Source organism: Neopsephotus bourkii, unplaced genomic scaffold, assembly GCF_033783945.1.
Source record: "Neopsephotus bourkii isolate Nb327-2 ecotype Australia unplaced genomic scaffold, CSIRO-AGI_Nbou_v1 NB_593, whole genome shotgun sequence".
NCBI classification, from domain to species: Eukaryota; Metazoa; Chordata; class Aves; order Psittaciformes; family Psittacidae; genus Neopsephotus; species Neopsephotus bourkii.
This window is the reverse complement of record NW_026901094.1, coordinates 933874-946401: the sequence shown is the minus strand read 5'-3', so window position 1 is coordinate 946401 and position 12528 is coordinate 933874. Positions and strand designations below refer to the sequence as shown.

The 12528-nt window shown below is 46.8% G+C and overlaps 2 protein-coding genes across 6 annotated transcripts; one reads left to right on the top strand and one right to left on the bottom strand.

The window, feature by feature from the left end:
• Nucleotides 1–64: 64 nt before the first annotated feature.
• Nucleotides 65–2576, bottom strand: TNFRSF9 (TNF receptor superfamily member 9). 2 transcript variants are annotated; one of them, XM_061351569.1, is made up of 7 exons: nt 2443–2576; nt 2242–2358; nt 1911–2048; nt 1142–1208; nt 843–979; nt 487–621; nt 65–346 (listed from the first exon to the last, which is right to left on the bottom strand). In XM_061351569.1, the coding sequence occupies exons 1-7, from the start codon at nt 2555–2557 to the stop codon at nt 219–221; spliced, it is 837 nt and encodes a 278-aa protein (XP_061207553.1). In that variant the 5' UTR covers nt 2558–2576; the 3' UTR covers nt 65–218. The 2 variants fall into 2 exon arrangements, with proteins under 2 accessions (XP_061207553.1, XP_061207552.1); XM_061351568.1 differs by having other exon boundaries at nt 2242–2565.
• On the top strand, nt 2334–11854 carry PARK7 (Parkinsonism associated deglycase). 4 transcript variants are annotated; one of them, XM_061351574.1, is made up of 7 exons: nt 2334–2354; nt 5984–6119; nt 7143–7244; nt 7876–7935; nt 8762–8831; nt 10413–10499; nt 11402–11854. In XM_061351574.1, exons 2-7 carry the CDS (start codon nt 6030–6032, stop codon nt 11560–11562), a joined length of 570 nt encoding a protein of 189 aa, XP_061207558.1. In that variant the 5' UTR covers nt 2334–2354; nt 5984–6029; the 3' UTR covers nt 11563–11854. The 4 variants fall into 4 exon arrangements, with proteins under 4 accessions (XP_061207558.1, XP_061207554.1, XP_061207557.1 ...); XM_061351570.1 differs by lacking the exon at nt 2334–2354 and adding an exon at nt 2668–2797; XM_061351573.1 differs by lacking the exon at nt 2334–2354 and adding an exon at nt 3742–3762.
• Nucleotides 11855–12528: the final 674 nt, after the last annotated feature.

Sequence of the window (12528 nt, the reverse complement as noted above, 5' to 3'; positions counted from 1 at the left end):
TCTAAAATAAAGTCAGCAAACTGGAGTTTGTTTTGGGTTTGTTTTTTTTTTAAAGTATTTTTTATTTGTTTTTTTGAGATATGGAGAAGATCCACTTTTCCCTCAGTGGCTGCTATTTAACCCTCAGAAAATCACAAGTTCTGATACCCTCTATTTATATAAACAGGTCCCTGTTCCAAAAGGAAATCCCAGTGTGGATGACCTCGACAGTCCAGTTCCTAGTTCACCAAAAGATCTCTGAATTCCATGGATTTGCCACAATCCTTATATTCACCTTGTTCTTCCTCAGGGAAGCGGCAGCTGCAGGCATCATCTTCCTGAATTGACTGTTCAGATACTGTATGCACTGAAGAAAAAGAAAAAGAGCAAGTGTTTCTGACTTACAAGGCCAAAAAAAACCCACAACTATTTTCAGCTATCTTTGAAAGCATTTAAAAACCTGGATTTCTGATTTCAACAGTAAAAACAGACGAGCATTTCTCTTACTTTTCTTGAAGACAGCACGTAGTTTCTTTTTCTGCCAGATACTGAAGCATATGCATGAAGGCAGCAGAAACACTATGCACAACAACCCAGCTACAGCAAGAGAAACTCTGACAATGTCCATCTGGAGGTCCTTCCCTAGGAAGCAAACAGTATTCCCTAAGAAGTGTTACAGAGCAGAATTCTACTGCCCTTGAATCAGCTGACAACTTTGTCTCCAACTCTGCTTCTAGATAAGTCAGCAACACTGGCAATGAACAGAGGACAGACTCTCGCTTTAAATGAGGTGAGGGCTATAGAATGTTTCAAAGTAAGTCATAATTCTTTAGCTCTATAAGCAATATTATACAATGACTCACCTGGCACAGTGATAGAAAATGGAATTGCAGGAGCCGTGGTAGATAGAGTAGTGACTAAAGTGGGATTATCTGAATCGTGTTTGCAAATGACATCTTTTGCTTCAGTTCCAGGCTCCAGGACTTGGTTTGCAGAGCACCTAAAAGACATTTAAAGCAAAACAGGAGGAGAGGGGGAAAAAACAACCACAAAACAAAACAACAACAACAAAAAAAAAGCAAACAAACCCACAAACCAAAAGCGTGGCAAAAAGTACAGTCCAAATGTAATAGCTGTAGCAGTTCTTTTTTACATGACTTACTTGGTCCAGTTTTTACAGGAGCCATCAGGCTGATCATTAAAAGTTCCATAGCGGCAAGCTCTGCAACCTTCAACAGACAATAGGACAAGGGGTAATGGGTTAAACAGGGGAAGTTTAGATTGGATATAAGGAGGAAATTCTTTCCTCTTAGGGTGGTGAGGCATTGGAATAGGTTGTCCAAGGAGGTTGTGAATGCTCCATCCCTGGCAGTGTTCAAGGCCAGGTTGGACGAGGCCTTGGGTGATATGGTTTAGAGCAAGGTGTCCCTGCCCATGGCAGGGAGGTTGGAACTTGATGATCTTAAGGTCCTTTCCAACCCGAACTATTCTATGATTCTATGACAAGGATGCGTAAACTTGTACAAGGTAAGCATTTAAATCGGCATGTGAAACATTTTTGCCTGCTTCTACAATAATTATACAAAAGTGGATAATTACTATTCCATAAGCTGCTCTAAGTATGCGAGGCCAGTGTGAGCTATGGTCCAGTAGGGTAGTCACTACAGGGCCAGTTTGTTGGCACAGGATGTCACAATCGTGTCTAAATCTCAGGGTTTCCAGCTGTTTCCCACATGGTGATGACAAAAGAGCCTTCATGCGACAGGAACTCATTAGTGTATGATCTGAGCTACAGTTTCGTGGGTTTGTCTGTTTCTGTGCAAACTGTTTATAGCAGTGACAGCTTTTATCTAGTGTGGTCCTTACTCTAATTGTTCCCATGCAGTGCAAGAGGCAGTGGTGCGTCTGGTGGTGGGGAAAGGCAACCTTACCACTCCTGGTGTTCTCCTGGCCCACGCCGCAGCTCCGGTCGCAGCGGGAGCAGCTGTCGCCACTGCAGCGGTACCCCTCCTTGCACGTGCATACAGCATCACTTTTCGAGGTACATTCTTTTAAATACCTGAATATTCCTGAACGGTAGAAGTAAGGTTTGGGTTACCTGCGCGCTCATGCCCGGTGTGGTGCAGCAAAGGCTCCCGACCTTTGCTCTTACAACAATTTGGCTGGTGGCTTCAGCGAGCAGCCCCGCGTTGTTTCGGCAGTGCCACTGTCACTCGCAGGGCAGCGCCAAGCTGCCGCGCCATCTGTAACCCCGCCCGGTACCTTCGCACTTCCGACACAGGGTGCAAACGTCGAGTCCCGCCTCGCTGGAGAACGTGTCGGGAGGGCACGGCCGGCAGCGGCCGCCCCGCCAGCAGTCCGTGCTCGCCACGAAGGTACCTGCGGGCCGAGACACAGAGTGGCTGCCGCGGGGCCTCGCCCGGAGCCCCGGCCAGTCCCTGCCCCGCCTGGCCCGGGCCTCACCCGCTGGGCAGGCAGCGCCGCACGGCACCGCGGCCGCGGGATGCGGGCTCAGCGCCAGCGCCAGCACCGCTGCCGGCAGCAGCGGCAGTTGCGCCCGCGCTGCCGACGCTCCCATGGGGTCAGTGCGCGGCGGCGCGGCCCCGGGCACTGCGAGCGGGGCCGTCGGTACCGGCCCTTAGGGGGCCGCCCCCAGAGGGCCCGGCTGCGTCACTTGGGGGCGGTGGGGAAACCCCGGCCTGGCGGGGGTTTCCGGTCCCGTCCCCCCCACAGCGCGACCCCCGGCTCTTCCGGGCAGCGCCCGCAGCCAGCTCAGCGCTGCCGGGCACCGCTCGCCGGTCCCCATCGGGGCTTCCCGGTGAGTCCTGCACGGAATCCCCGCCGTGGATCGCCAGGCCGGGCTGGCCAGGCCGTGCCCCCGAAAGGCGAGGGTCAGAGTGAGGGTGGCGGGGCAGAGGCAGACACGGCTGCGGCACGTCGGCCGTGCTCGGGTACCGCCCCTGGGACCGAGCGGGACCCGAGCGCTGCGGCCCGGGAAGGGGGAGGCCCGCTCATCCGCGCCCGGTGACTGAAGCTAGAGAGGGAGCGCCTGCTGCGCACGGCCCGCTAGCGGGGCCGCTGTCACCCTCCCGCTCCCGGCGGCCCCGCCCCTTCTGCGCGGTCGCGTGGCCGCGGGCGGTGCTGGCCGCTGTGGGCCGGAGCGGGAGGCGGGAAGAGGCGCTCCGGGGCGGGTTGTAGCGGGCCGGAGGCCGCACCGGGGCTGCGGCACAGGGCAGGCGGCAGGTCCGGGTCCGGTAACCCCCGGAGTGGGCAGCTCAAGTAAACCTCCCCGCGTCGGGAGCAGGAGCTCAGGGAAGGCCCCGTGAGGTCCTGGCCCATGACACACAGAGCCACTGCGGCTCTGAGGGGCCCAGTCAGCAGCTCGGTCTGTTGCACAATACTGAAACTTCCCAAAGCCGGGGGAAACTGCCCCGGAGCCACGGTCCCGGGGAATGGGTGCCGGTGAGGCAGAGCTTGGTTCAGCACTGGGGGTGCGAGGGCCGCTGAGGAACAGCAGCGGCAGCTCCTGTCGCAGGTATGTACTCGCCCTTGCTGTAGGAGGGTGACACGGTCATGGCGGAGGGCACCGGAGCGCGCTCTGAAGCGGCTCCAAGCGAACGGGATAAACGCAGGGCGCTGTGCGAACGGAGGGAGACGACAGCAGAGTGCCGGTGCCGCCGGCAGAGAACGGGGTTAAGCGGGGAGAAGGGGGCGGGCGGCGGCGCTGAGCGGGAGGGCGGGGCCGGGGCGGGGGCTGCTGCAGTCTCCCGCGCCACTGCTGAGGTGAGTCGCGGCCGCCGCTCTGGGCCCCGGCGCGGGCCGCGTAGCGCCATGGGCTCGGCGGCTCTGAGCGGAGGAGGCCCCGGGGCGCCGTGGCCGTGGCGCGGGGGGTGCTTGGGGCCCCGAGGCCTGCCCGAGCGGGCGCTGCGGCGGCCGGGGGGAAGGCCGCCTGTTTGGCCTTAAGGGACCAGGCCTCCCGGCGTGTGTGCGCCGTGCGGTTGCAGGCCCTGCAGCCTCGCTCTGTGCCCCTGCTCGTGGTCTTCTGAAATCCCCGCTACGTCGCATGGCGCCGTGTGCTAAAATAAACATGAGCGTGTAGGGCCGTGGCCTTTCCCAGGGATTAGCTGAGCTGGGCAGCGTTAAAGCCTCCCTTTCTGCGGCAGTCTGCTCGAGGCACTGCAGGGTGTGATTGCTTTAAAGCCGCCGCCTTGGGGTTTCTGATTTAACTGCCACACGTCACCCTCTCGAGAAATGTGCATGTAACTCCATAGGGGGGGAGTATGCGTACCTTGAAGGTTCGAAGTATCCTGAGCATGTGCTGGCACTGAGAAGCAAAGGAACGGTTTGTATTTTGGGTGGGTAGTTGGTTAAAACGGGGTGGCTGTTATGGCAATATAACTTGGTTCTGCCTTCTCTGAAAACATTCTTGCCCTGGTAGCGTAGACCGCATGGCAGCTATGTACATATGCACCCACGTAAAGAGCAGTACTAATGCTCAAGAATTTGCCATGTCTAGGGGCAGTAGGGAGAGACTGCACTTTGCTGGATTAGGGGAAAGAGAAAAGCTTTCAGGGTCAAGCGCCTATTTGCTTCTAAAGAACTGATGAGAGAGGGATACAAACTATGATTACAGTATTTTGCTGTGATGAAAAGCAAATGCAGTATTTCCACATTATGGCTATTGATGTCTGTTGGTAGGTAGTTAAATTCATACATATTTATGGATGAATTCAGATGTGTTCATACAAATTTATGAAAATGAATTTTGTAAATCAACATACACCTTCAAGATGAATTGCTAAAAAGCTCCATGTTATCCTGAAGTTATTGCTAATACTTACGATTTCATTGGACTTGTTTGGTTGGCCTTGTGTTGACAGTATATAAAGCTACCCTAAAAGTAGGGTTTGTCATACTGAATTAGTCTGCTTGGGCTGGTTCTGCATGTTATAGGGTGTTCTGCTGTATATTTGTATATTTGTCCTCATGGCATGGGGGTTGGAACTAGATGATCTTAAGGTCCTTTCCAACCTGAATTATCTTATGATTGTGTATTACTGCGTTTCAGAAATAGTATCTTTATGAATGAGGAAAACAGTAGGGAGTGAACCTGGAAATAGACAAAGGTGAAGCAGGATGAGGAGATGGGTTCCTTTCAAGTAGGCAACTAAATGTGGATCTCGTTTTATGAAGAGTTCCCAAGTGCTACTTGCATTTCCGGAAGGAAAGCCCCTACACAGAGAAGAAAAGTCCTGTGTCACAGGGTGGATGACCTGTAAAATGCCTGGTTAAATCACAGATGCTTTCACCGTCTTCTGTCAGAAAGTATAAGTTTGTAAAGTTACTTTAACTTAACCTGCAAATGGAAATCTGGACATTGACCTCAATTTCTATTTAGGAGCTAAAAAGAAGTCTAGTTTGTTCCATTTGCTAAATGCTGTGCTCTGCTCCCCCGTCACACATGCACTCGTGTTTCTCCCCCACAAAACTGTGACATACCCACAAAAATCTGTTACTGAGGTTTTGTAGGGTCAAGTCATTACAAGTCACAGGAAACTTTACTCATGCTATGTGGAAACTAAATACCAGATATGAGGTCAAAGCTCATGTAAGCCCTTTCTGTAAATGCTGACCTGGGTAGGAGTCAGTAGTCTGGGTATGAGTGAGGGTGTGCAAACTGAAAACAGTTCTACCACCCACCTTGAGCCCTACTCTCTGGCACACTCAGTCATGTAAAGACTTGATTAGGCCATTGGTGCTGACGTGCTGTGCTTCCCACTGCAAAATGCCTTAATCCCTCAATACCATAATGCATTCTTTGTAAAAAGATTTTTATTTAAGTGGGATTGCTATGATATGAATTGAAGTTAGTGAACCATTGAGGTGGCTTAAATGAAAGATAACACAAAAATGCAAAATACTCATTGTTAAATGTTTGGAAGGATTTGTAGTAGGGGATTTGCCTTCTTACCACAGTGTCTCTTTCTGTCTCCCCTCCCTTCAGCTCTTCCCTTCACAACCATCTCACCTAACAACAACTGCTCAAGATAATGGCTTCAAAAAGAGCACTGGTGATTCTAGCAAAAGGGGCAGAGGAAATGGAAACTGTAATCCCCACTGATGTTATGAGAAGAGCTGGGGTGAGTATGCAGACAGAGAAAAGCTTTTTGTGAGTGCCTGGTCAAAGGAAAACCTTTGCCTCAAGTTGATGTTTACTGCGAGGAGTTCAAGGTGTAGCCTGTTGTATAAAGTGAAAATGTGTCTTCCCACTGTTAGCTTATATGTGTGCCCTGGCCCAGATAAGCATGCATAACAAGTGACATTTGTGCAAAAGATGGCCTTTTAAAATACAAACCTCATGTAGAGTAGAACAGATGTCTCAAGTAAATCTTACTCTGTCAGAAAACATGGCTACTGCTATGCACAGTGGCAGGACGTGCTTTTCTTTTGTAGGGGTCTGAACAACTCTACATTACAGCTCATGATATTACATAGCTTTCCTTGAGCTACGTTTAAAATCCTGGTATTAACTGGAGTTCTGTCTGGAGGGATTCCTCATCCTCTTTCTTGCTATTGCAGCTGTAGAGGTGTCATCTGATTAGGTGTGAAAATAAGATTTAACATAAACACACCTATTTCACAGGTATAGAAATGGCTAAAATAAAAATTACCTGCTCCCAGCGCACTTGTCATTCCATTAATATACTCCCCATTTTGGCTACCATAAAAAGAACAAACTTGCCTCCTTGTTTAGTGAATGTGAGCTGTGTGATATTATAACCAGGGATCTAAAAGTCAAGGGAGAAAACTGAAGATGCTATAAGTGTGTTTGAGAATAGCTTGAGCCTGCAAAGAGACTTCAATTCATTATCTGGTCTACTTAGTCCAGCTCTCCTGGGTTTTATTTAAATCCTGTGGGATCAGATATTCCCTGAATGTCCTGTTTGAAAAGTTGAATTATTAGAGGTATTTGTTAATGTTTAGTGAAATCACTACTTACCTTGGACATTTGGATTTAATCATGGTTTGGGGAAGGTTAAGTGTTCCCGGTTCTTGACAGTTTTCAGTAATGCTTTGCTTGTTCTGTGTTCTACTTAAAAACTAACAGATAAGTACAATTCCTGAGTTCTTGAATTGTAATGATACAAATATTCTTCTGTTAGATCAAGGTGACTGTTGCAGGCCTCACAGGAAAAGAACCAGTACAGTGCAGTCGAGATGTCTTCATTTGCCCTGATGCCAGTCTTGAAGATGCCAGAAAAGAGGTTGGTCATCCTGATCTAATATAATGGCCAACATTTCTCACAGTTTCAGAGGAATTTGGAAAGCTTATGCATTACCTTTAGAAATACGGTGCATGTTATGGTAGCTCTGTGCAGTAGTGAATCACAGAGTTGTACATCCCGCAGTGCTACCCTTCAGTGATGTCCTGTTTCGTAGCATGTTAGGATCAGACAGATTTCATTCTGCACAAGTATTTGGTTTTGCAAAGCATCAAGCATAGAACTTTATTTTGCATGTTAGTCACCCCAGCCAAAACAGCTGAAAAGTTCAGATGGGAAGCTAAAGGATGCTGCAGTTAGACCTGTGCAGTAAGATTATAGCAAAACCACTTGTCCTTACAATGCAAGAGCTGCATTTGCTTGGTGAGGCAAATTCACTTGGCTTAAAAGGTGATTCTGTGACAGACTTTGTCAATAATATGCTCTCCCTAGAACAGGAAACGGTATTTTGTTCCATGACTGAAACTGGTTCTCTGATTGTAAAATGTTTTTCAGTGAAAGAAAGGTAGATCCTTTTGCTTTTCACTCCACTCAGCTGTAGTGGCCTTAAACCAGTGTAATCTATGTACCAGCCTCTCTTCAACAGAATAATTTTATCTTATGTTTTTTTTAGGGACCTTATGATGTCGTGGTCCTGCCTGGGGGTAACCTTGGAGCTCAGAACTTGTCAGAGGTAAAGTTCTGCTATCTTAAAGATTTATGGGCATCCTCATGAGTAGTGGGCGGTCTACACTTGCTTAGTAATTCTGCAGATTCAGTTCATCTTCTGAATGAAACAGGAAACTAATCGTCTTAAGCCTTTCTTGTCAACATATAGGTGGGAGAACTGGGTAAATTCTTGAATACCTAGTTAAGCAGCATAAAGATGGAAGGGTGCTCTGTATTGTGGGAAAACATCTCTGTTCATAATCATACGAAGATGAAACAGTTGCAAATGAAGATGTAATTCCATGAAATATAAACCAGGCTGAACCCACAGGACTCTGCTCAAGAATTCTGTCTCTGGTGCCAAATTGTTGTAGTGGTAGTATAAATACTTTGTGGAAGGCAGGCGGACAAACGAGTTGATCTATCAGATAGGATTTAGATGGTATCACAGAGTTTGTAAGCGCTGGAATATGAGTCAAGTGTCCCATATAAATCTTCTTAAGAGCTGTAGAGACTGGAGGTATCTCATGAATCTTTCTTATTTGCCTTGCAAAGATTTTAAGCAATGACTTTCTATAACTGTGGATTAAACTAGCTTTGTCATGGGCCAACTACTTCCTTGCAGTGCCTTCTGGTTTCCTTGCTCATGGCTTGTGGGACAAGTACTTACTGGTTTCAGTTTTTCTCCTTAGTGTTTTCATTGTTGTGTCTCTGTTGTGAGGCAGGATGGGGAGCTGTCAGCTGGTTTTCTTTGTAAAACTTGTTTAGGAATTTTCAGTGGGAAAAAAAATCAGCCATGCTTCAAATAATCAACCCCGAACAATGACCTGTGAAATGATCTCTTCATACAGTCTCCTGCTGTGAAGGAAATTTTGAAGGACCAGGAAAGCAGAAAAGGCCTGATTGCTGCTATCTGTGCAGGTGGGTTAACAGGGTGTGTTGATTTGTAAAGCATTTGGGTATTTTGAAGGGGCATGCAGACAGTTTCCTGTCTTAGAAATCAGTATTCCTGGAATTGAGTAGCAGGGATTTGTACTGTACATGCACCCATCAGCATCTAAATGTAATAGAAGAATCTCTGAATTCCTGTGAACACTTAACCTACCTACAAGTTCTGCTTGGCATCTAGCTCTTTTGAAGCAGTTGTATTTAAAATAAAAAGTAAAAGGTGACATGCTAAGATTTTGTACTAAATATGTGCTTATTCTGATGATCTTTCTGTGAGGACACAGTACTGGCAGGACATCACTGCTATAAATTTATCTCACATCTCCTCTCCTGCCCTTTAACTTCAGAAGGAAGGCTGTATATATAGAATTACAGGCTCATCCTTCCTCATCTGTGTGGCAGTAAAAGATGGAATTACCCTGAGGAGGGGGTTGTCTGCTTATATACTCTGCACAGCTGGCTATCCAGTCTATTTCTTTGTAAGATTTGTATGGAACAAAGCAAGATGAATAATTGCCAGTGCTCCCAACTGAACTAAGGGGCTGAATTAGGTACCTGTAGTTGAGAACAAGGAAAGTGGCAACGAGTGTGTAAAAGGCAGTCTAACAAAGTGTGTTTGTGGAGTGTTCTCTGGTACATTGACGGGGGTTTTTTTGCTTTCTTCAGTTAGATGAAATGCATAGAGAGATGTGAACACTCTTGACCTTGGCTGTGTCAGTCTTCTGCTTCTCTATCTCTCTCTCTCTTGCAGAACAATCTCAAATTCATGGTTGCCCAATAAAGGCCTTTCCTTGTGATCAGCACAGTTTATTTAGGCATGATTCTTAGACCTCATTCCAGCATAACACAAAGAAGGTTATTTCCCAGACTGTATCTGAAGCAAATCAAATGTACAGAAATGAAATTCCCTTTAGGCAAATCTTCCCTTCAGGTTTTTTTTTTAATTTCCGTAAGGATTTTTTGGTCAGATGACCTAAGACGTCTTGAGCTAAAGTCCTTCCTCAATTCAGGCCAAGAAGGAAGTATGAAAAGAAAAGGGAAAGACTGCTAAAATAAAAAACTTACCAGTTAGTCCACCATCTGTCCAAAAAACTGCTTGGCACACAACTGCAATATGTAAAGACTTTGTTTATCTGTTAAGTCTCTGAATTCAAGGCTTAACAGGGTCATAAAGTAAAAGGACCTTGTTAATGTCTTCTAGTTTCAAGCAGTGTTAAATAAAATGTATTATCTGGATGTGAAGTGACCAGTGTTCTTGAAAGGCAGCACAATCACATGTAGGATGCTGTGTGCACTGGGTGCTCCCTAAGCCTCCTCTTTTCTTTGTGTGTTTCTCTGCATAGGGCATTTTGTGTGATAGAACGGGAGGGATTATGCAGCTGTGTTCTCTTTGAGGCCTTTTGCTTCAGAGGTATGGCTGGCATCAGTTTTATGAGAAGTAGTTTGTCCACTGTGAGCTTTGGCTGCTTGAGGGCTTAGTGCCTGAACATGTGTTCTTAAAAGTGTTTGTAGCAGGAAGCAGTTTCTGACTGGTGCAGCTTTGTGTCCTTACAGGTCCTACTGCCCTTCTGGCACATGGCATAGCGTTTGGGAGTAAAGTCACAACACATCCTTTGGCCAAAGATAAGATGATGAACGGAGGTATGTACTGACTTTTCAAAGTCTTTCTAAACCCTTCTCAGATTTAATTTAATTTTTTTAGCTGAACCCTTGGTTTCAAGATAATAGCTTTTGTATCGTATTTTGTATCTCTGAATTGCCATAGTGCTTTCCTGAATATAATCACAATTCAACTGAATATGGTAAGACTGTATTTCCAAGTCTGTTTAACTTGATAATAGAGGGCTCTACTGACATTCTCATCCTTGGGGAAAATACACTGCTGCTGTCGTATTAGGAGCATTTTTTTTCCCCATTATCCTCTTGAGGCTGAGCCATCTCTTGCCCTTTGGCTTCTCTGCCTCCATGCTGCCAGCAGCAAACCCCAGTAGCACCTTTCCTGCTCTCCTATGAATAGTGCTTTCATGCTGGGAACAGCTCATGGGTCTACACTTCCTTTTCATACCTGAAGGAAGAAGTGGTGAAGTACTGTTAAGAAGTCATTCTGTGAACATTAACAAATCTGAAGGGGAGCAGGAGATGGCAGGGTTCCTCCAGTTCCCTCTGCATGCTTTTGAAAAAAAGAAGATTGTGAACAGCTATACAAAAGCGGCCTGACTCCCCAGAGTAACCTCACAGGAGCTGACAGACACAGTGAGCACTTCTTGAGGAGCTTGTAGAATCCAGAGGTGCATTCCCATACTGCTGTGTGCCTTTTTCCTCTGAGGACTGCAGGCAGTGAGGAGCTGCTGGGTTCCAGAGGGGCAAGGGTGCAGAACCCAAGGCAGGCTGTGTCCTATGAGGCATAATGCTTCTGTCACTGCATGCTGACTGACATCAGGGCCTACAGGCAGCAAGTGGCAGTGTCCTGGCAGGCAGGTCTGAAGCATCTGTGCGCACTCTGCTGGAGACTGACCCTCTTTCTGTTGTGTGTCCTCCCCAAGCACATTACAACTACTCCGAGAGCCGTGTGGAGAAAGATGGGAACATCCTCACCAGCCGCGGTCCTGGTACCAGCTTTGAATTTGGGTTGGCCATTGTTGAAACACTGATGGGGAAAGAAGTGGCCGAACAGGTGAAAGCACCCCTAATACTGAAAGAGTGAAATCCTAGTGTGGGCCAGGGAGTAGAATTTCAGATAGAGAATCTCATCCTTTGTGGAATAATAGTAAGATGCACTGTTGTAAATGCAGTCTAATTGAGGTGAAATTAGCAACTGTACTTCCCTAACCTGGGACACCTTAGCAAACCAGTGGTCTATATACCTGGAAAAAGAACCCGTTAGCAAAAAGCTTCATCACAAAAAAGCAGTCAGCACCTAATAATCTTAGTTAGCTCTTGGCATTTAAATCACATGGGAAAATGTTTGAATAGTAAATAAAAATGAAGCAACCGTGCTTGTGTGTTTTTTTTCTTTGCATGTTTCCTCCTAACCCAGACCTGTGAAACCTTTTTTACCACTATGGTTAGTGCTCCCTTTCTTTTACCAACTAACTCTGTTGTTACCTGGCACTGTCATCTTACATGACTGGCACATCGTGCTTACAAGGTGGCACCTCTCTGGACTACCCCAGCACCTGGAGACGTAGTTCAGCATACATCTCAAGTGCACAGTCAGAACTTCAGAAAATTATTTCATAGGTGCCTTTTATGATTGCTTATTTTAATGGGAACCAAGTTCATTCTCAATTACTGCATTTTAGTAATGAAATACATAGGTCCTTTTGCAAATTTAGAATGAGGTAATGTCTACGTTATTAGTCTCTACTGGAAGAACTGCTTTAGCTGTGTGCTCTGCCTCTAATTTGTTTAGGAAATCTTCCATATGTTTCTCTAGCTTTGAAAGATGCTCAAGATATGCAAAAACTTGTAATCTCTGTCAGATTGGACATGTTTGTTCCTTAAATCTGCACATTTAACTGGTATTGCTGTGCAAATGTAAAGCAAATGATGGAAGGATTCTTTGTCCTAGAACCTGGAATAAGCACTTTCTTTGTAAGTGGGCATGATTCAGAATACAGGCAAAGCTGCGCATTCCTGGGCTGTAGTACTGCTTTATAGCATTGTCAGG